At 39.7% G+C, this 20,458-nt stretch overlaps 2 protein-coding genes across 4 annotated transcripts in view; one reads left to right on the forward strand and one right to left on the reverse strand.

The window, feature by feature from the left end:
* The window catches only part of LOC113995639 (multifunctional protein ADE2), a 42,657-nt gene that overhangs the window by 15,027 nt on the left and 7,172 nt on the right, over window positions 1-20,458 (reverse strand). Inside the window, exons 3-10 of one of the 2 annotated variants that reach the window (XM_027735903.2) lie at window positions 18,770-19,207; window positions 17,649-17,738; window positions 16,842-16,913; window positions 12,618-12,704; window positions 7,213-7,284; window positions 6,121-6,522; window positions 4,629-4,688; window positions 3,372-3,562 (exon numbers count right to left, since the gene is read on the reverse strand). In XM_027735903.2, coding sequence (XP_027591704.2) covers window positions 3,372-3,562; window positions 4,629-4,688; window positions 6,121-6,522; window positions 7,213-7,284; window positions 12,618-12,704; window positions 16,842-16,913; window positions 17,649-17,738; window positions 18,770-19,207 — 1,412 coding nt within the window. The remainder of the gene's footprint in view (window positions 1-3,371; window positions 3,563-4,628; window positions 4,689-6,120; window positions 6,523-7,212; window positions 7,285-12,617; window positions 12,705-16,841; window positions 16,914-17,648; window positions 17,739-18,769; window positions 19,208-20,458) is intronic. The other variant, XM_039378563.1, reaches the window with a different exon arrangement.
* Window positions 1-20,458, forward strand: part of PPAT (phosphoribosyl pyrophosphate amidotransferase) — a 47,995-nt gene that overhangs the window by 5,768 nt on the left and 21,769 nt on the right. The gene's annotated exons all lie outside the window — the stretch shown is intronic.

Raw genomic sequence — 20,458 nt, forward strand, 5'->3', positions numbered from 1 at the left:
TTTAGAGGGGCTTTTTATTAGTTTAGTTTTAATTTAAATCAGTTCTGTCAGCTAGGCAACCACTTGACCACATAAATGATTGTGCCAACACAAAGGAGACCTTGCCAAATAAGAAGCAAAGGATGACTGGAGGCAGATTCTTTTAAAGGGAGAGTTATGCTGATAGTGCTTGTGGATCCACCATCAGTACAAGCATTTCTGCTGCCTGAAGCCTATTCTCAAGGTGTTTGGCCTAAAGAAGTGTAAAGTGACACATTCATCTTAGTGAATGAGCATACTTTGGAGAAGAATGGAACTCTTTAATGTAGGTCAGAGTGGTGATAGCTCTGCTTATCTGCTACACCTCAAAAATTTCAGTATTGCTATTTGAAGATGGGAGGAGACAGATTTGCCCTCACACTAATCTTGATGGCCCTCTGGCAATAATGCAGGTATTTGAGGAGGGAGAAGAGCAAAGATCTCTGCTTTTTATAGGATTGATGCTCTTGCCATCATCGCTTGTTGCTAGTTCTGATTTTTAAGATGGACCATGATGTGATTTATATTAAGATTCCCAGGGTCAGTTACATGGTCCAGCTTTTGGATCTATGTCTCAAGAAAAGCTCTCCTCCCAAACGACTGCAGTCCTGTGGTAGTGCCCTGCACATAACCATTTAGCATGTGTCCCATTTAGCATTTAGATGGTGTCCCAAGTTCCATTTAACTGGCCCAGTTACTGTGTCTAGACTAACTAATGTGTGACTGTAATGAATGCAAAGCTGTGATGACAGCAGAGCCACAACAGAAGCTCAAGTGAATATAAAAATACGCTGGAATGATGAGTTGGATTAACTAAAACTATTTTTGAAATTACTTTTCTGAGAAATCCTTCAACCTAGCAACATTCTGTTTAACCCATTGTCACTACCCAAGGAGATGCTGTCCCAAGGAGACAGATCATAGCTCTGAACAACCAGAATTCTAAATGTACAACATTCATGTTAATTTTGTCTCTAAGCAAAAAGTGATGTGGAATCATAACTACAACTGCAGTGAAGAAAGGTTGTCTTGATGCTTCTTCATGTTTCTCAGCAGCCTACATATTCAAGTAAATTAATTGTTATCTGTCTAAATGGGAGTAGGATATAGATGTTAGATGATGCCAAGTGCCCCGTTCTTGCACTTGACATCTGTTACCATCTTCAACTGACAATAAATGGACAGCAGGGCAGGAGGAGACAGCTTTATGACAAAACAATTACAAAAAGCAAGGTCTGCTTTGCAACCACAAAGCAGAATAGAAGTGGAATCCCACACAGAGGGAAGTCCACCTTCTTTGGACATTTGTCAGATAAATCCTGCTCTCTGGAAAGTTTTCTGAGGAAAAAAAAACATTTACTTGGAAAGCCACTAGTGATGGGTTTTTTTCTGCCGGTTCTTGCTTCATGTCTACCACCTAGTGTTGATAGGGACAGTTTCCAAGTAAAGACTGCAAGTGCACTCTGCAATTCTCTGTTCTGACCTGCTAAGAATTCAGTGAGTCCTTTGCCTCAGGGCATTTGTGCCCTTTTCAACTGAACAACAGCATCTAAAAATAGATACATATTTCTTGAAAGGTCTGCTTATTTTAATGAATAAAAGGTCTTTAATTGTTATTTGCTGGAAGAAGACAAAGGGTTTTTTTGGGGGACATTGTACTGAATGACAGCAAGGTTGATGTAAGCTGTTTAAATGTACTGAATCAGGGCTGGATCACACATTTTTCTAGTTCATGTGTGGAGGAAGTAAGCTGTGATTTTAGTTCTCTTGGGAATAGCGACATCTTCAGCTGGCTTAGCATGTTCTGTACCCAACTGCTGTCATGGCAGGGGCAGACCTTGTCCTCCTACCAAAGACAGCAGTTCTGTATGCAAGTAATACTATGCAAGTTCAAGGATGTACCTTTGAACCAACTCGTTGTAAAGAGAGAAGAAAGATTTTTAAGGCAAGGATGATACTGGTAGTACAAGCCAAAGAAGGTTTATACTGAGAAATCAATGTAAAATGTGAAAAGTGGTAGGTAAGCATACACTGGAACAGCCGTATATCCGTGTCACTGTATAAATGAATATGATCAAAAAAACTATGATTTTTAGGGATCTTTCTCTTGATTTCTCAGAATTGTGTTAAAAATGCTAGTCAAATGACAGATAAAATCCACCTTGGTGGAAAGCGTTTGCCTTAATGATGTCTGTGATTAAAGAATTGACAAGAAATAAATTAACCATAGGGCAGGAAATAAAGCATTATATCCAGTAATATTTTTGTGTAAAGTTTTGTGAAGAGGGACTTGGGTGGAATTTAGGCCTCTGTGTATAAAGAAACCTGGTGGCTGTTGCTTCTGCAAAAAGGACTTGACTATTTGACTTCAGTTGTGCCCTTATGTGTGCCTGGAACTAACTTGGCTTTGGCAGGGAGGTGTAGGTCTATGCCCAAACATGACTGAGATCCAGAAAGGAGTTGTTTTGCTTGAATACACTGAAAGGAAAACCCTGCAAGTGCAAAGGAAAACCCTGCAAATGCATGCCTCCCAGGCAATATGGACTGTAGAGTACTTACACAATCACCAAATGAAGTAGTGTGTAGTAGGATTTTGGAGAAGAAGTTATGGCATGGCATTTGTCTCTTACCATGTCATTGCTCCCTGCACTGTTTCTATGTTTTCTGTACTTCAGTGGTTACTGGGCAAGGCAGACCCCTTGCCCAGCACAGAACAGGGCCCAGAACCCAAGCTTGCCCCTTCTATATGGGCATCAGCTCTGTGTACTTTCTTTCTGGCTCATTGAATTCTCCAATTCATTGCTGCACAGCACCAAGCCTTCAGTGGGCAGATGGGGATGTTCCCCCACACCAGCAAAGGCAGGGGGGAGGCTAGGAGGAGGGTAAATACTGGCAAAAGACTTAAGAATTGTGTTTTCCCCACCAGCCCTGCCTAACTAAAAAGAACTTATCTTATGGCTTCAACTGTTTGATTAATTGCAGAGGACTCACTTGTTAGGAGGACCATAGAGATGGTAACTGTAAGTGATGGGATGAAATTTTAACTGTACCTGTTTGATCAATAAAAGTATTATTTTCTTTCAATTAAGCTTGTTAATTGTGGCATGTAGGTGAGCCAAGACATGTAGGCAGACATAGTGTCTTTTATTAGACTGGCATTACGGCTAAAAGCTCATAGTTAAGGATTATGATGGGAACTCATACCTTGTTTTTAGTTTAAGTGACTGAAGGTGACTATATTAAAGGGGGGAAGCAAGCATGTATTCATGTGGGTAACTCAGAATTATTTCATTTCTTACTACCCAAGAGAATCTATTTGCATGCTAATTTCATAGAAAGTTCATTAAACCAACCTGTTTTATGGCTGATGGATCAGCATAGAGCTGTGTTCTGTTGAGGTCTTGCATTTCTTCCTGCTTACAAAGCCTTTCTAACAGCAACTTTTTGCCTTCTGTTACTGTGTTCGCGCTCTCTGTTAATAGCTTTTGGAAGTGGAGTATGGTGTTTTCAGAGGCACTTTTCTTGAGTGGAACAGTTGACACCTCTGTGGACAAACGCAAAGTCTGTAGTTAGAGTGCACAAGTCAACTGCTGACACTGAAGTTTAGCACATGCTAAATTTTCCTAGAGCTGTTCTTCTGTTCTGCTCTTTTGGCAGTAGTTGCCTGCTGTTGTGTAAGGGGTCATTGTATAATGGAGAGTAGGAATGCAGCAGACCTTGTAAAAATCACTTACATGTGAAACTTTCAGTTTTGCCTAGCTACAGCCTTCTCCAAGATGTACTTACATAACAGACAATACATGAAAGTATATTTAATCACACAGAGTTAGTCTGTTAGTACAGTTTGTGATGGTGAACTGAGCAAGCTGTATTCAGAAATGTCATTTTCAGATCATTTGTGTTCATCTGTCTGTAGACAAGACATCATGTTAGTATTAAAAATAGGGGTGAGCCTCCTAAAAAGTAAGTTTGTCATCCTCCATTGTTCGACTTTCCCATTATTTAGGGATTGACAATTCTGCAGGAAGAAAAATAAGCTCTGACCTTTCCTATATCAGATCACATGCTGTGTATTTCTATCCTTCCCATCACCTTTCTCTCTCCATGATTGTGTACTGTATCTTCTCTTTGGAATAGCTGTCTTAACCTGTTTTCTTGTCTACAACACGTTAGTCATTACATGTTAGACATGATATGTCTAAACGTAATTTCTTCTCTCACTTACAAACACGTAGTGTAATATGAGGAAGTCACATCCATGACTCTGATACTGTCCCTTTTTTCCCCCCAAGCAACACAGGTAATTCAGATATCTTGCTTTAAAAATATTTTTATCATTTCTTTGCACATGATTCTTATGAATCAGAGAAGTATTTTGCGATGTTTACCTCATTTATACCAGGGCTGAGGACTGAAATAAAGAAATGGGAGTTTTCCTTAGGCCCACATTTTTTATCAGAACTCTTCTTTTGCAGATTGTTGTGTGTGAGAGAGGGTTGGTGTGGAGCTTGGTGTTAAGTTCTAGGATTTTCTTTAACTGTTTGAATACTGGAAAAGAGAATCTGGCATCCAATTCAACAGCAGTGTATAGATGCTTTTAAAAGTCTTACCATCGTTACATGTTTTTCTCTTGATACTCAAGGATCCTGTGTTTGCTGTAACATCTCCCACTGAAACAGAAGAGAAAAATAAGGTGACTAAGTATTTTGCAGAGATTCTCAGGGCACAGTCAGTCACACACCAAAAAGTTTTATCCTGCAAAAGCAAATACAGTGGGACAAGTGACCTGGAGCAATAAGAATATACTAGAAAAGTTAGGTGCTGGCTTGGCACACAAAATCAGAGTGGAGACACATTTATTTGGCAGATGCCTCAAACAGATTAATAACTAAAGCTTCTTTTTTAACATTATTGTTTTACTGTCTGCTGCATCAGCATTCACAGCCCATATTACACAGTCCTTTTCTAGCATGCTAAAATGTAAACCAGCCAGTTTGGTTCAAATATTCTTGGTGCTGACAAATCCCACTCATGGAGAGCGGAAATGAGCAGTGATATCTTCAGTTTCTGCATTTGGAAGAAAATATGTCTGGAGATTGAGATTGAGCACAAGTGTTAGGCAGGGGAGAAGCAGTGTGTCATCCCATAGCTGTGTGGATGTCATTCCAGCCTCAACTAATACACTACTGTATGGTGCCCTTGGACACCACATTAGGGCTCTGATTCTTGACTGAGGACAGCTGACTTAAATTCCTGCTCAAGTTGTTGATCTAGCCTCTGCTGCAGAATGGTTCAAGTCCTTAACTAACATTTGTGGTGTTGCAAATTATCATCTAACATATTGAGAACAATCGGAATTGGTTCTGGTTTACCATAACTCACTGAGCTCTAAGCTGCAGAGGTTCAGTTGCTTCTACAAGAGCATCTCCTCTGCCTGGAGCAGGGGCAGGTGCCCCGATGGCTGCAGCAGCTGGCCAGTCATGAGAACCCTTATAGCAGACACAAGATTAGCTGTGCGGTTCCTAGATCACAATACTTTTGATACTAAAATAGAAGCAAACTCTGTTTTGAAAACTGAATCTGCTTTAGGAAAATCAATATATTTACAAGTGCTCAAATAAACATCACTGCCCTGGATTTTTCTCTCTCTTGACTGTGGTGTGAATTGAATTAATATAGTTTGGGTTTTTGGAGTCCTTGCACTTGGCTTGGTTGCTACAGATTTTTGCAGTTCTAAATGGTACGAGCTTGCAGCTCTCTATCCATCAGACTTTACATGCCTACTATATGACCTCTAGAACCTGCCATGTTTTCTAGCACCATTTCATTGTGTCTCACTTGGGCTTCCAAAAGCAAAGATTCTCCAATAACATTGAACGCTTCAGGTGCTTTCACTTTTTGTAAATATTCTCACTTCTACATGCCTGTAGAGACCATCTGTGTTCACTGAGTATACCCTATGTAACCATGCAGATACAGCTTCCTCAGTTGTTTTCCCTCCCCAGTTCTGGCCACGTGTTTTACCCCTACAGCATGGCTCAACAGGCAACCTTAAAAAGTTTCACTTTAAACACTTTATCTCATCACTGAAGTTTTTAGTACCTGATAGGACACTTGAACTTTCACATCCCCAGCTTGAGGGACCCAGAGGCTGTCTTCTTAAGATACAGTCAACTTCATCGTAAAATCTCATTTTTCTCCTGGGATTTCCAAGATGCTCATTTTCTTTCTGCAGTGCACGGTATTCATATTTTAGGTTCTTGTACTTTGTGCGACATTGTTTCCAGTCTCTGTCTATACCACGTTTCATTAACCTTCTGGCAATTTCCTCAAAGATTTCTTTATTTCTTGTGGCGCCTTCAAGCATTTGTTGTATCTTTTCATCTGACCATATGTTTATCAGAGCTCTCACTTCATTATCACTCCAGTGCTTTCCTGCTCCAGTGTCATTAACTGTAATAACTTTAAAGTGATTTTGTGCTTCTTCCAAGTGAATGTGATTGTCTGAAAATATAAACAAAACAACAACTAAATATAAATGCTATAAATATATGCTAAATATACATATATTAAAGCATAATTGTAACTAATGATTCTTTTAACTTTACAATATTAGTATCCATAGGTGATTACTTTTCTCTTAAATATGCAAAATATGTAGTGAGTGGAATCTCTTATTTCTCCAAGGCATATAAAAGTCAACATTTTGTCAGTGTAATTTTGTTACTGTTGTCAAATTAAAGACAGACGTTATATGTAGGAAAGCAACAGCCCTTAAGCTTTAAAGCAAAAGACTCCAGCATTGATAAGAAAATGGCTTTCCAGTGTGGTTTCAAATTAAAATGGCAAGGCAAAATATCATGCAAATGAAAATGCTACTGGGGATTCAATAGAAGAAAAAGAAATCTTCAGATGTAAAAATATTCAGAAGTAGGCAGATGCTGCTCATCAGATGAGTATAGATGGCAAAGTTGTACTACAGTATTAATGCAAGTTTTGCTCATGACAGGGAACAGAGCTATGAAACTAATTTTTAAGTTTAGTAATAAAGCTAGACTGGAGTCAGAAGTAGAAAAGTAGAACTGTTTACAGTAGAGATCTGGCTGCTCCAGCTTTGGTACTGAAATTACAATGTGAATAATTTCACATTGTAATGCATAAATGCAGAATAAATGCATGGAAATTAATACTCACCTGTTTCGACCATCTGTTTTGCTACTGGCGTACAAGATCTGTCTTCTGAGGTAGTGCTTATAGAATCATCATCTATAGAAACACACAGTTCTAAATAAAATGGACTTAGACAAATAAATTGCTACTATTAGTGTCATCCTCTGTAGGAAATACCTACTTCACTTAAAAATGTCCTAACCCCTTAGTCTGACCTATTAGTTATAGAATTGTAGAATCACAGAATCATAGAATCATTTAGGATGGAGAAGACCTCTGAGATCGAGTCCCACCATTAACCCAGCACTGCCAAGTCCAGCACTAAACCATGTCCCTAAGTGCCCCATCCCCATGTCTTTTAAATACCTTCAGGGGTGTTGACTCTACCACTTCCCTGGGCAACCTGTTCCAATGCTTGACCACACTTTTGGTGAAGAAATTTTTCTTCTTATCCAATGAGGCCACTTCCTCTCATCTTATCACTTACTACCTGGAAGAAGAAACTGACCCCCACCTCACTACAACCTCCCTTCAGGTGGTTGTAGAGAGCAGTAAGGAAGCCTCCTGAGCCTCCTTTTCTCCAGGATAAACAACCCCCATTCCCTCAGCCACTCTTCACAAGTCTTGTGCTCCGGACCTTTCACCAGCTCCATTGCTCTTCCCTGGACTTGTTCCAGTGCCTCCTTGTCTTTCTTTCAGTGAGGGGCCCAAAACTGAAAACAGGATTCAAGGTGTGACCTCACAAGTGCCAAGTACAGGGTGATAATCCCTTCCCTGGTCCTACTGGCCACACTATTTCTGATACAAGCCAGGATGCCATTGGCCTCCTTGGCCACCTGGGCACACTGCTGGCTCATGTTCAGCCAGCTGTGGACCAGCACCCCCAGGTCCTTTTCCACTGGGCAGCTTTCCAGCTACTCTTCCCCCAGCCTGTAGCGCTGCAGGAGGTTGTTTTGACCCAAGTTCAGGACCCAGCACTTGGCCTTGATGAACCTCATGCCATTGGCCTCAGCCCATCGATCCAGCCTGTCCAGAACCCCCTGCAGAGCCTTCCTGCCTTGCAGCAGATGAACACTCCCACCCAACTTGGAGTAGTCTGCAAACTAACTGAGGTTTCACTCAATCCCCTTGTCCAGATCATTGATGAAGATATTAAACAGGGCTGGCCCCAACACTGACCCCAGTGACTGGCCACCAGCTGGATGTAACTGCACCACCACTTTCTGGGCCTGGCCATTCAGCCTGTTTTTCACCCAGTGTAGTCCAAGCCTGTCCAAGCCACAGGCAGATGCTTTCTCCAGGAGAGTGCTGTAGGAGACAGCATCAAAGGCTTTGCTGAAGTCCAGGTAGACAATATCCACAACCTTTCCCTCATCCACAAAGTGGGTCACCTTGTCATAGAAGGAGACCAGGTTGGTCAAGCAGGACCTGCCTTTGCTAAGTCTGCGCTGGCTGGGCCTCATCCCCTCTTTGTCTTGTACATGCTATGTGATTACACTGTGACCTGTTCCATAACCTCTGGCAAGGAGGTCAGGCTGACAGCCCTTCTTGTAGATGGGTATCACATTTGCCAAACTCCAGACAATGTGGACCTCCCTGATTAGCCAGGACTACTTGTAAATAATGGAAAGTGGTTGAGTGAGCTCTTCCACTGGCTCCCGGAGTATCTTTGGGTGGATCCCACCCTGCCCCAAAGACTTGTGTGTGTCTAAGTGGTGTAGCAAATTTTTGACCATTTCCCTTTGGATTATGGGGGCTTCCTTGTGCTCCCCATCTCTGTCTTCTGGCTCAAGGGGCTGGGTACCCTGAGGACAACTGGTCTTGCTATTAAAAATTGAGGCAAAGAAGATATTAAGTACCTCAGCCCTTTCCTTAAGCTTTGTGAGTATGTTTTCCCCTCCATCCAATAAAGGATGGTGATTCTACTTATCCATCCTTGTGTTGCTGATGTATTTATAGAAACATTTTTGTTGTCTTTTACAGCAGTAACCAGATTAAGTTCTAGTTGGGTTTTAGACCTCATTTTCTCCCTGTATAACCTCATGATCTCTTTGTAGTCCTCCTGAGTTACCTGCGCATTCTTCCAAAGGCCATAAAGTCTCCTTTTTTTCCTGAGTTCCAGCCAAAGCTCTCTGTTCAGCCAGGCCAGTCTTCTTCCCCACTGGCTTGTCTTTTGGCACATGGAAATGACTTGCTACTGCACCTGAAAGATTTCCTCCTTGGAGGATGTCCAGACTTCCTAGACTCCTTTGCCCCTCAGAATTGCCTACCAAGGGACTCAACCATGTCCGAAACAGGACAAAATCTGCTCTCCAGAAGTTCAAGGTGGCAGTTCTGCTGACCCCCTTCCTTACTTCATCAAGAACTTAAAACTGTCATTTAGTGACCGCAGTGCCCAAGAAGCTTCCAACCACCACATCTCCCTGTGGTGGTCCTTCTCTGTTCACAAACACCAGGTCCAGCAGGCACCTGCCCTATTTGGCTCCCTCAGCAGCTGTGCCAGGCAGTTATCTACCACACACTCCATGAACCTCCTAGACTGTTTCATCTCTGCTGTGTTGTATTTCCAGCAGACATGTGGTAAGTTGAAGTCCTCCCAAAGGATCAGCAATTGTGAGACTTTTCCCAGCTGCTTATAAAGTATTTAATCTGTGTCTGCACCCTGGCTGGGTGGTAATAAACTCCCACCAGGATACCTGTCTTGTTGCCTTTCCCCAATTCTTACCCATAAACACTCAACTCGATCAGCACCATCATTAAGCTCTAGACAGTCAAAACACTCTCTAACTTAACTTACAGGGTACCCTACAGCTTCTCCTTTCTTGCCTATTCCTTCTGAAGAGTTTTATAGCCATCCATTGCAGCACTCCAGTTGTGCTAGTCTTCCCACAGTGTCTCCAAGATGGTAACTATGTCACAGTTTTCCTGCTACACATTTACTTCCAACTCCTCCTGTTGTTGCCAGTGGTGTGTGCATTAGTATAGGTGCACTTCAGGCTTTTGATCCCACCACCTTTTTAGGGGGAGAAGCGCTGATACCTACATGGCCATTCTCAGGTGCTTCTGTGGTTTCTAACACATCACTAAATCCCTGTGTCTTTGCTGCCACATGGATCTCTATCCCCTGACTACTGAGACAGCAGATCAAAGGACCTCTGTAACACACCATCCCTGGTGTGCTGCCCTCAGGCTTATCTCTAGCGAGTTTGGTTTTATCCCTTTCTACCTTCAAATATATTTTAAAGCTCTTTCAGTGAGCCCTGCTAACTCCTGTGCTAAGATACTTTTCTCCCTTTGAGACAGGTGTCAGCAGGTCTGGTGTCATGTAAGTGGAACCATGATCAAAAAAATCAACATTTTCCTTGTGACACCAGGCTTGGAGCCAGGTATTGATCTGCTGGCTCTCCCCATTTCTTCCCTCATCATTCCCTGCAACTAGAGGGATAGAAGAGAACACTACTTGTGCTCCTGATCTCTTAACCAGTTGTTCCAAGGCCTTGAAGTCTCTCTTGATTTCCTTTAGACTTCTATCTGCAACTTCAGCACTGTCTACCTGAAAAATCATCATTCTTGAAATCATCTATGGACGTCAGAACCCAGCTTTGCTGGTTTTGGGCTCATTTCCTCATGATTGGACTTCTCTGAGGCTGAAAGTTCACTTTTTTGTGGAATTACTTTTAGGTTTGGGAGGAAGAGAAAGATTAGTTCTCATTGTTTTGGTAGGGGATGTCATAGACCAATTATCTTCAATACTTTTTTCAGTAAAGGGTAGAAGTAAATATTTGTTATATGTTTTGAAAAACTGAGTGCTTAGTTTAGCCTCTGTCAGAAATAAGAGATAGTCTGTAAATAAGCAGATTCTTTTGATGTGCTTTCCATAATGGTACTTGCCAATATATGCACAGAGCAGTACTTGGAATTCATATTTGCTCTATAACTCGTTTTCTCTTAAGTGATTTGGCAAATACTTTTTTTTCATAAGCATGTGCAGGAATAAATTTTATACCTATGGAAAACTTAGAATCAGAAATAATACTCATAAGCATGTCTGTGTGATTTACTTGGGGTACTAGAAAAAAAGTGGGTTTTTTCCATAAATAGGCACCCTATAACTTTCTATAACTTTCCTTGGGAAAATTCTTGCATCTTCCTTAACACTTGCAGCTATTGGAGATGGGCCAAAATGGAGCTGTAGGTCTGCTCCTAGGCTCTTAAGGGCTTTTTTTTTAATTTAAACTATTACCAAAACCCCCCATGGCTTTCATTTATGTGCTCATTCTCTCAACCATACTGTCTCTAATCTCTTTCTGTCTTTGGCAATGGCACTTGTGTAGTGCTGACTTGCACAATTACTGTCCTCAGTTGGGTATTATATGACAGGAACAGGGAATTTGTGTGTATAAGGCAGTCAGTTGATCTTCATGACATTTTATTCTTTGCTTCACATTTGTGTGACCTCACTATGTCTCAACTTTCAAGGTCACAGATTAACTTTATCCTCCATGTAACTTGTGTTTCTGTGTGTCATTGTTGTGATGGCACTGCTCTGATGTTGTCCCCAGTGTCATACTCACCACAGTTGTCTTAAATAGTCAAGATCAGCCAATGCAAACAGTTGTAAAGGCTGTGTTGCACTGGATGTCTCAACACCCAAATTCCAGATAACATAATTGCTGAGAAGGAAGCTTTTCCCTGGTATGCCTGATGCATACAATAGAAATGTTCTTATGGTAGAAAGTTTAGGTGTCAAAGGTCAAAGAACTGCTGTTCACAGAATCATTCTAATTGATTTTTTTTTCTTTTTTTCCATTAACTTCTGCATACAAACAGCACTACTGTAGAGTATATTTTGATCCAGGGGGTCAGGTCACTAGATTTCAATGTCATTAATTATTTCCTCTGATGTATTTTTTTTCGTGATCTTCTGTGGTTTCTATGCTCATTTATTCCAGAATATTGATATCCCTGCTGTGTTCTAATGTTAAATTTTAACACTTTAAATAAAACAAATCTCCTGATTACTTGTCATTGAATATATGATTTCTTCATATTGCTTAGGCTCTGACTTCAGTTTTACTTGTAAAGTTTGAAAATACAGACAAGGTATAAAATATTCTGAGTTTCTGAGACAGCTATTTAGCTCTCCAGTTTATCCTCTCTAGGAACTGTGTAAGAAAAACTGCATTTGTGTCACAATCAAATGCAGACTAATCACATCTAGCATAAAAAGAGGCATGTTGTCTGGGAAAATAAGATTTTGTTACAATTATGGGAAGGAGAAATAACAGTTCATACATTGTTGCACTGTGAAATCAAGCAAAAACCATATTTTATCATCACCAAGAAGTAGATAAGTATAATTTGCCAGGATAACATATGAACCTTAGAAATCTGCAATTCACAAGATAATCAAGACAGTCTTGACCTACCTATGTCAATTGTCTCCTTCTTTATTTGTGTGGCTTCCAGAGCTGCCGGGGTGGAGTTGACAAAGTCCCCCTCATCCTCAAGGATTTCTGTAAAAAATAATAATTTACAGAGTTCTTATTAACTGAACGGGTCTTGAGTGATGTCTTAAGAATCACCAGCTTCAGAATGCCATTCAAGATTTCCTCTCTTAAGACAGTAAAGTTGCCATTTCTCTGCAGTAGTGGGCTTAAGAGCAGAGTGTACCCACTTATTTATTACAGTACATCCAGAATACCACGTAACAGCTGCATAATATAAGTTTATGGGATAAATGTGCAAACTTTTAAGTTATTTAAACCTGGATCAGAATTTGTAGATTGGTTTGCTGATTGTGGTTGAAAGATATATAGTAACTGGCAAACGTGTGGGCAGCAGAACAGGCAAGACAGTGAATTTCATAAGGGGTGCAATACATACTGAAATTACTGAAAGACTCCGAAGTGACTGATGCCAGAAGTGTCTGAATCAGCTTCAAAAGGGGCAAGGGCCCTGACATTGCATCAAGGTGCTGTGCCTGGACAACTGATCTGCAAGGCTGCCTGCCTGCCTGATGAAGACAGTGTCCTAATGCCTGTCTGAGAGCATCCCCACTGCTTCAGCTTGCGAGGAGTTTACATGACACAGCTGGGTGACAGAAGTGTCCCTGGGCTCTCCTCCATGGGGAGGAGATCTCCGCTACTCTGCCATTGGCCCACTGCTGTTTAAGGGAGAATTCCACCCCTCAGGCAGGTGGATGATGCAAGCGGTCTAGCTGATCCTCACTTCCAGGTGAGGACACTGCTCTACAGAGATTAAATGGTGAAGGCCACACCACAGATCAATGACAGCAGTTTTTGGCTCCCAGCCTGTTCTCGGTCCACTCAAGAATATTACCCCTAAACATTGAGCAATAAAGTTTAATCTAGAGCCATTTTATTAAAAATTACCCCCCCAAATCAATACAGCCTTGTTTTGCATCAGATGTTCTTTACTATGTGACCAGCATCATGTGCCTTTTTATTTTAGTTTTTTTTCTTAGTGAGCCAAGAATGTGGGTAGGGAGCCTGGCTTTTTTTCTAAGGCACCTTTCAGGGTTTTTGGCGGGAGGGTACGAGAAGAGCAAGACTGAGCCAAACAGAACAAGCCATCGACAATTTCTGGCATGGATAAAACACAGTGGCTCCATCTGCATTGTTCAGTGAACCTATAGACAGTTGCCAGCAAATATGCTTAATCTCTACTTTGTGTTTAAGGCATTGCTCAAGGCCACCAGAGCAATGCCGTCACAGTCTTTCCTTTTACCCACTGAGACTGATACAAGCTCTGTTCTCTTTTGGCACTCTGTCACTACCACTAATTATCCTGTTTTCTGGCTCATGAGGCAAGATTAGTAATTTGTCTCCTAATCCTTACTCTCATGTGTGTCTTATATAATATAAAAGGGAAGTGGGAAACTTCAAAGCTACGGAAAGTTTTCAGTGCATGGCTTATGTTTACTCTCCAAGAGCTTGCAAAGCTGCTGCCATCTCTGTCATACAGATCTATGAGTGTGGATACGGAAAACTTGAATGCACAGTTAATTAAGAGTTTGTGTCTGCAGCCCAAATATGCTTAGGCTAAGCCAGTGAATCATCAAGAATTTTTGGTTTTGCCCATCTCTGAAACACTACTTCACGCTAGCCCGGGACATATGTATTAAAATATTATCTTTTGGCTTTATAGCTGTACGTTTTAAAATTCTAAGCACACAGCAGGAAGATTTCAAGCCAACATTAAGTACCTGAGTATGGACTGACTTAAGATCTTAACTTCAAAAAACAGATTTTTAAAAAGCCCTTGCTTAGGAATGTATCTTGGCAATGTCATGACTTATTCCAAATTTGTTCTGAGAGAGACATATAGTAAGTGTGTGGGGCACCAAAAATCCTAAAAAAAGTAATTTGTTTGAAGCGAAATACTTGCTCTAGATATTTTTAAGAACATCAGGCTACTGGCATTCCTTAGAAACCTGTTTTTATCTTATTCCCTGGCACTTCAGATTTAATCAAAACAGCTATATGCAGTCTGTGGTCATACTCCAAAGTCTGACCCATGTGGAATGTACATGGAATTTGAATTGATGGACTACTACCTGTGCAAACTGAAACGACTGGCTCTTCTGAATAGATTTCTGTAATTAACTCCCCTTTAAAGTGATACCATGAAATAGAAAACATCAGTGAAAATAACTAAGGGGTTTTTTTGCAGATGAATTCAGTGTGGGGTGTGTTTTACCAGAAGAGAGCAATCAGCAGTGTCCTAACCTGTCCCATCCCAGGCAGCTTTAGCTGAAAACCAGCGGGGTTGGGGATTGCTGTGGTGCTCCTGCTCCCCCAGCTGGGCAGTGCTGACAGCGACATGTCAGTAACAGTGACAGACTGTGCAAGGAACTGAAAGGATTTATTTACCTCTGTGTTTTCCTTGTCAGGTGGGCATATGCTGCTCTTTGAGTAACAAATACATGTGGGCAGGGGAGAAAAACAATACCATGACACATGAAATAACTAGGTGCTTTCCTGAAACTTGTGTATTTGTCTTTTGACTAACACCATCTTAATATTTTCTTTACTCTAGAGTATTGCAAACCTGATTGGGCTGTTTATAAAGATTGGCAGTGGTTACAAAGTTACTGTGTCTCCTAATTCAGATTCACTTGTTAGATCTGAGAAGCACGGGCGATTCTGACTCAGCGAGTCAGCTCGGGTGTCTGCTGTGCATTTACACAACCACGATTGCCAGAAAGCAGATGTCTGCACAGGCTAGCTCCTATGTGTGTAGCCAAGTGCATGTGTAACTCTGGCTGCAGAGTACATTAACTATATATACTGTTTAGGAAGATCCCCTGATACGAGGTTAACGGAATTTCTAAATTCTTCTTTATGTCAGAATGGTGTTTTTTACAGGTTTTTTTTAAATGCATAAAAATATATAAATTTAATAATTGCATGCCTGATGAGAAACCATTTTCTACAAAAGTTGTGTTAAATATGGAGTAGCTCTTATAAAGTCACATCCTAAATGCTACTGATTGTCAGACATTACTGATATCAAAGAACCAATGTAAGTATCATTGCCTGATTGCCTTTTTCACTATCTATCAGCAAGTAAATTTATGAGTATAGAGGTACATACAATCTCCTTATTTACCAGTTTCTCACTTCAAAATTATTTGAACTGTCTAGGAAAAGCATCTACCACAATGAGAGAACAAAGGGTCTTCATGATATTCTAGACATAAAAAGTGTGCATCATTTCTCTGCCTTATGCAATACCTAATTATGTTACCATTAATAACATTAAAGTTGAGATGTCTTTACCACCTGTGATAAAAGTATTTGAGTATGTATTGTTTGGGAAAGAGGGAAGGAATTTTGGAAACTGAAACTGTTACTGATGAAGCATAGTTTTGCCCTTTTTCCCCCCATAGAAGTTTGAAAAGTAGTCCTTAGAGTGGATAGGCTGAGCCACAGACACTTCTGAAATACTTGCTATTTTAATATTTCCTCACAAAATCAGGACATTTATGATTACCCAAAACAAAATATGCAGTTAAAATACATATATTTGAGAAGGGAGATGGTAACCAAGGTAAGCTATAGACATCTTAACACCTACTCTTACCCTAAAGGAATGTTAAAGTGTCAAAAATACATACTCAGAATTTTACTAGAAGTGTTCAGTAAACTTTATCTTAAATAACTTGTTTGGAAATTGCAGTCTAGAAAGTTACAATATACAAAATACTGCAGGAAGTTGAAAACTATGTCAGGTGACAGGTAAGGGGCGGCGCTGAATCTGTTATTACAGTGTCTGTAATATGGTCATATGTATGTAGTAATTTTACTCGTTGATGGGGAGGAATGGAATTTGATGCATTTTACAAGTAGTCTTAACTGGATCTCACAAAGAGCTGTTTATGATTTTTTTCAAATTTTGTCTCTCTCAAAATGAGGTCCCTATAGGCAATGCACTTTTCATGACAACCTGTTTTTCTCCAGTGAATGCATCAAGTGCCCATGGTGTTCTGGTAAAAGGCCAGTTAGTTTTTTTTTTTGGTTAGTAAATTTAAATTCATAAATGTAATTTCTCTTGAATGAAAAAAACAAAAATACTACCATCTGGTATACCTCAAATTACTTCTCATGATCAGTCATGTCTTTACTTACTTGTCATAGCTGTTTCTTTTATTATATGAGGAGCTGCCCGATTCTCTGAAGTAGTGTTTACAGTAACATCACCTGTCAGAAAATTTTTAATTTGATATTAAAATCTTCAAGTTGATGTTAGACCATTTTACATTCTGTAAGACTACTCCTTAATGCCTAATTTAGACCACATTTTGCCTCACACTACTGAAAGAAATCATGAAGTGCTTTATTGTGGGGAGTCAAGTCTGTCAGCCTTCGAGACGTTCATGTGTCTCTAATTGAATGTTAAACTCCTGCTTCCCCTGAAAGTTATGCTTTCAGATGTAAACCATAATGTTTCTTTGTAAAGAGCAGAGTTTATGACCTTCATATTCAGGGCTAGTAGTGAGACTCTTAAATGAAGTTTTCATCCCCTGACATGAGCATTTACACAATTATATTATATACTGATCACATTATATTGTGAAAAAGAATGCTGTAATAGTTCATGCACTGGAGACCGAACAATTCTAATCCTTGAGAGGACGTAGATTAAGTAAAAGTAAATGCAGTAGTACGTTGCACTCAGCTTGCTTAAACCAGTAGTCTCTTATTCTTTACATCTTGGGTCATGAGTCTTTGAAATGATTACTTACTATACTGTTTTTATAAAATTCAGCAGCACATAAGCATGTAATGGTTTTCACTATGACATTAGCTCTTGCTTTTAAGTTTTTTAGGTCTGTGCATTTTCCTACCATAATTACAATCTAGGCTTTTTTCAGAAATAATTCCTAATTTAATAAATTTAGTTATTTATATAAAATAGAAGACTTTTCAGTTTACCTGAATCAGAAACTTTCTTTATATCTGCAACCTGTAGGTCTTCAGATATATTACTAACAGAGTCCTCTTCACCTGTGTCTCCAGGCATTTCTGTGTAAATAATGCTAAGTTAATTAGGGCACTGCATTTGTGTACTACATAAGAACAGCTGTGTTGTGTCAAATAAAAAAATCCATTCAACCTCAGAAGCCCTTTATGCCAGCAGGCAAAGTAGGTGCATTAGCAAAATGTCTAGAAATGGCAACTGACAAGTGAATCTTCCCTCAAAATGTTCTCAATAGTTTTCAGCAAGAGACTGTCTTTGTATTATATTTTTCTTCTTTCATTACTTTACTAACTTCTAGTCTTATATTTGGCCAACATAATATCAGCCCCTGTGTAGAATCTCTACTGCCTAGTAAAGAGTTTAACATTTAGTTCTTTCTTAAACACCAAGCATGTTTCAGGTTGTACATAGCAACAAAAATATTTTAACTCCTGGGTAGTGTGCTCCCATCAGTTTACTCTAATTCTGCATTGATCATCCATTACCAAATTAATTGAAAATAATCACCCAAAACCAAAGGCAAGTTCTGCCAGCATTCTTGGTGCTATTCCTTTCGCTGTTTTGACAGTTCTCTCACTAATTTGGGAGTCTTGCTCCAAAGGCTAATAAAACTGAGATATTTGGGACCATAAGATACAGTATAAATGTGGAGTTTTTTTAACCAATGTCTATAAATACAGATTTGTTTTGCTCAATCTCTTAATTTTTCCAGTAACATAGTCTGACCATCTCTCTGATCCATTTCTTTTATCTAAGCTGGAAACAGTTTCTTCTGACATGATTTTGACTGGAATTGTCTCTCTCACTTTAACTTATCCTATGTCTTCATCTTTTCTTCCTCCTTTTGTCTCTCAGTGCTTTTAAAAAAAGTGCAGGGCAATCACTCAATGTGGAATAGTACCTTATAATGTAAGACAAAACTACTAGACAAAATAGTAAATTCCCATTCAGTGTTCCCCCCCCCCCCAGCAAATCAATTAATCCTTTTGGTTGCTTCTTTTGAGTTCTTTTAAGGTCTCTCTAGTTCTGGAAAACTAAAAATTTTAAACTATATATGGATGGTTGAAGTACTTACCAATGGAGTCCTTTCCTGATTTTGCTTCTGTCCATTCTGGAGGCCTCTCACTTTCATCATTATCTGATTTGCTCGCTTGTTCCATGGTGCAGTGCCCCAGAATAGCATCCAGTTCATTAAAAAATCTCATACCTTTACTTGTACTCCCTGAGTCTTGGGCACTTTTTACACTCTTGTATTCATGTTTCAGATTTTTATATTTTGTCCTGCACTGCTTCCAGTCCCTGTCAATTCCAAACTTTTGAAGTCTGGCAGCAACCTGCTCAAATATTCTTTTATTTCTCACTGTCCCCTCCAGTTGTTGCTGGATATTTTTGTCTGACCATATGTGTATCAAAGCTCTGACTTCATTAACAGTCCAGTGTTTTCCTCCTTCATTTGCTACTGTTGGAATAAAAGCCAGTGGTTTGGAAGCCTCTACTGCTGATGCTGGATTACCTGCATTATGTGGGGTAGGGGAGAGACACAGATATGGGTTACCTGCATTGGGTGGTTGGGGTGGGGAAAGGATAGAGAATGAGAATGAAGTATGCTGTTTCCTCATTACTTGTCTCTCTGGAGAAAGATGGAGCAGAGGTAACATTAAAATCCATTAAAATCCCTTAAAAGCCATTGGTTATGAATTTGTCAGCATTTTTGTTAATTCTGATATAATTTTTGCTTTCTCTTGATGACCAGTACTCAGATAGGACATGTACATTTAATTAATCCAAGAGGAACATTTCTTTCTTCTGTGCCTTGATACACTAAACTTTTAATTTTGAGAACAACAGATAAGCTGTTCTGGCCTTCAGACATTAGAGAGAAGAGTGCTGATGAGAAGACTGGATGTGCTGCATCAGCACAATAATAAATCAGGCCCCAGTCACTGACACTAGCATCAAGACTTACTTTCTGCATTCATGCCATACTTTTGGTTTTACACAGATGGAGAGATTTAAATTTGGTAAGGATCTGAAGAATCTGATCTTTAACTCGTAACAAAGCACCCTGGTTGCAGGGAGCTGAGGAATGGAGACTTTTGCTTCAGTCGCTCCAGAATATTTGTGTGATAACAAACTCGATTCTCGTGGCACAGGACCTCCACCTTTCTCAGAGTAGGTCAATCAGAAATATGTGGGGGTTTTTTTGTAAAAATTAGAGTTTGAATTATCTTTCTCTGCAAAACTAAGATATGTTTTAATTTTCTCCAGTCTTCAATTTTATTTTTTATTATTATGAGGTAAAGGTTGCCACCCATGCAATAACTTAAAACACTGAAATATGATATCTTTCAGGTTTGTAATGTTCCCTTGTTTCTAATTATGAATTTTCTGTAAGACTTCCTTTTGATTATCAAATTAGTTTGGAAAGTGGCTTCCTCATGCATTTTCCAAATCTTTGCAAAAATAATGATTTAAAAAAAAAGAACAAACCAAAAAAAATCCCAAAACCAATTCCAGGGCATCATCATGAAAGAGCAAACATGAAAGTGCACTGTAACTGACATTTTTTTGTAGTCATACTGAAGTGATAAATGCCTTTACCAGTGTCTTATTCTACAAGGGCAAGCCAGATTATGATGGTTGGATACTTCATAGTCACAGAGCTTTGTGTGATGGCAGAAGTACCTGACCTTTGTTTGTGCACAGAGCTTCAGTGGATCATACTTGCGCATAATAACCTATCTGGGGACTAACTTGTCCTAGA

This window comes from Pipra filicauda, unplaced genomic scaffold, assembly GCF_003945595.2.
Source record: "Pipra filicauda isolate LSUMZ 115617 unplaced genomic scaffold, ASM394559v2 scaffold140_size2443280_pilon, whole genome shotgun sequence".
Lineage (NCBI taxonomy): Eukaryota > Metazoa > Chordata > Aves > Passeriformes > Pipridae > Pipra > Pipra filicauda.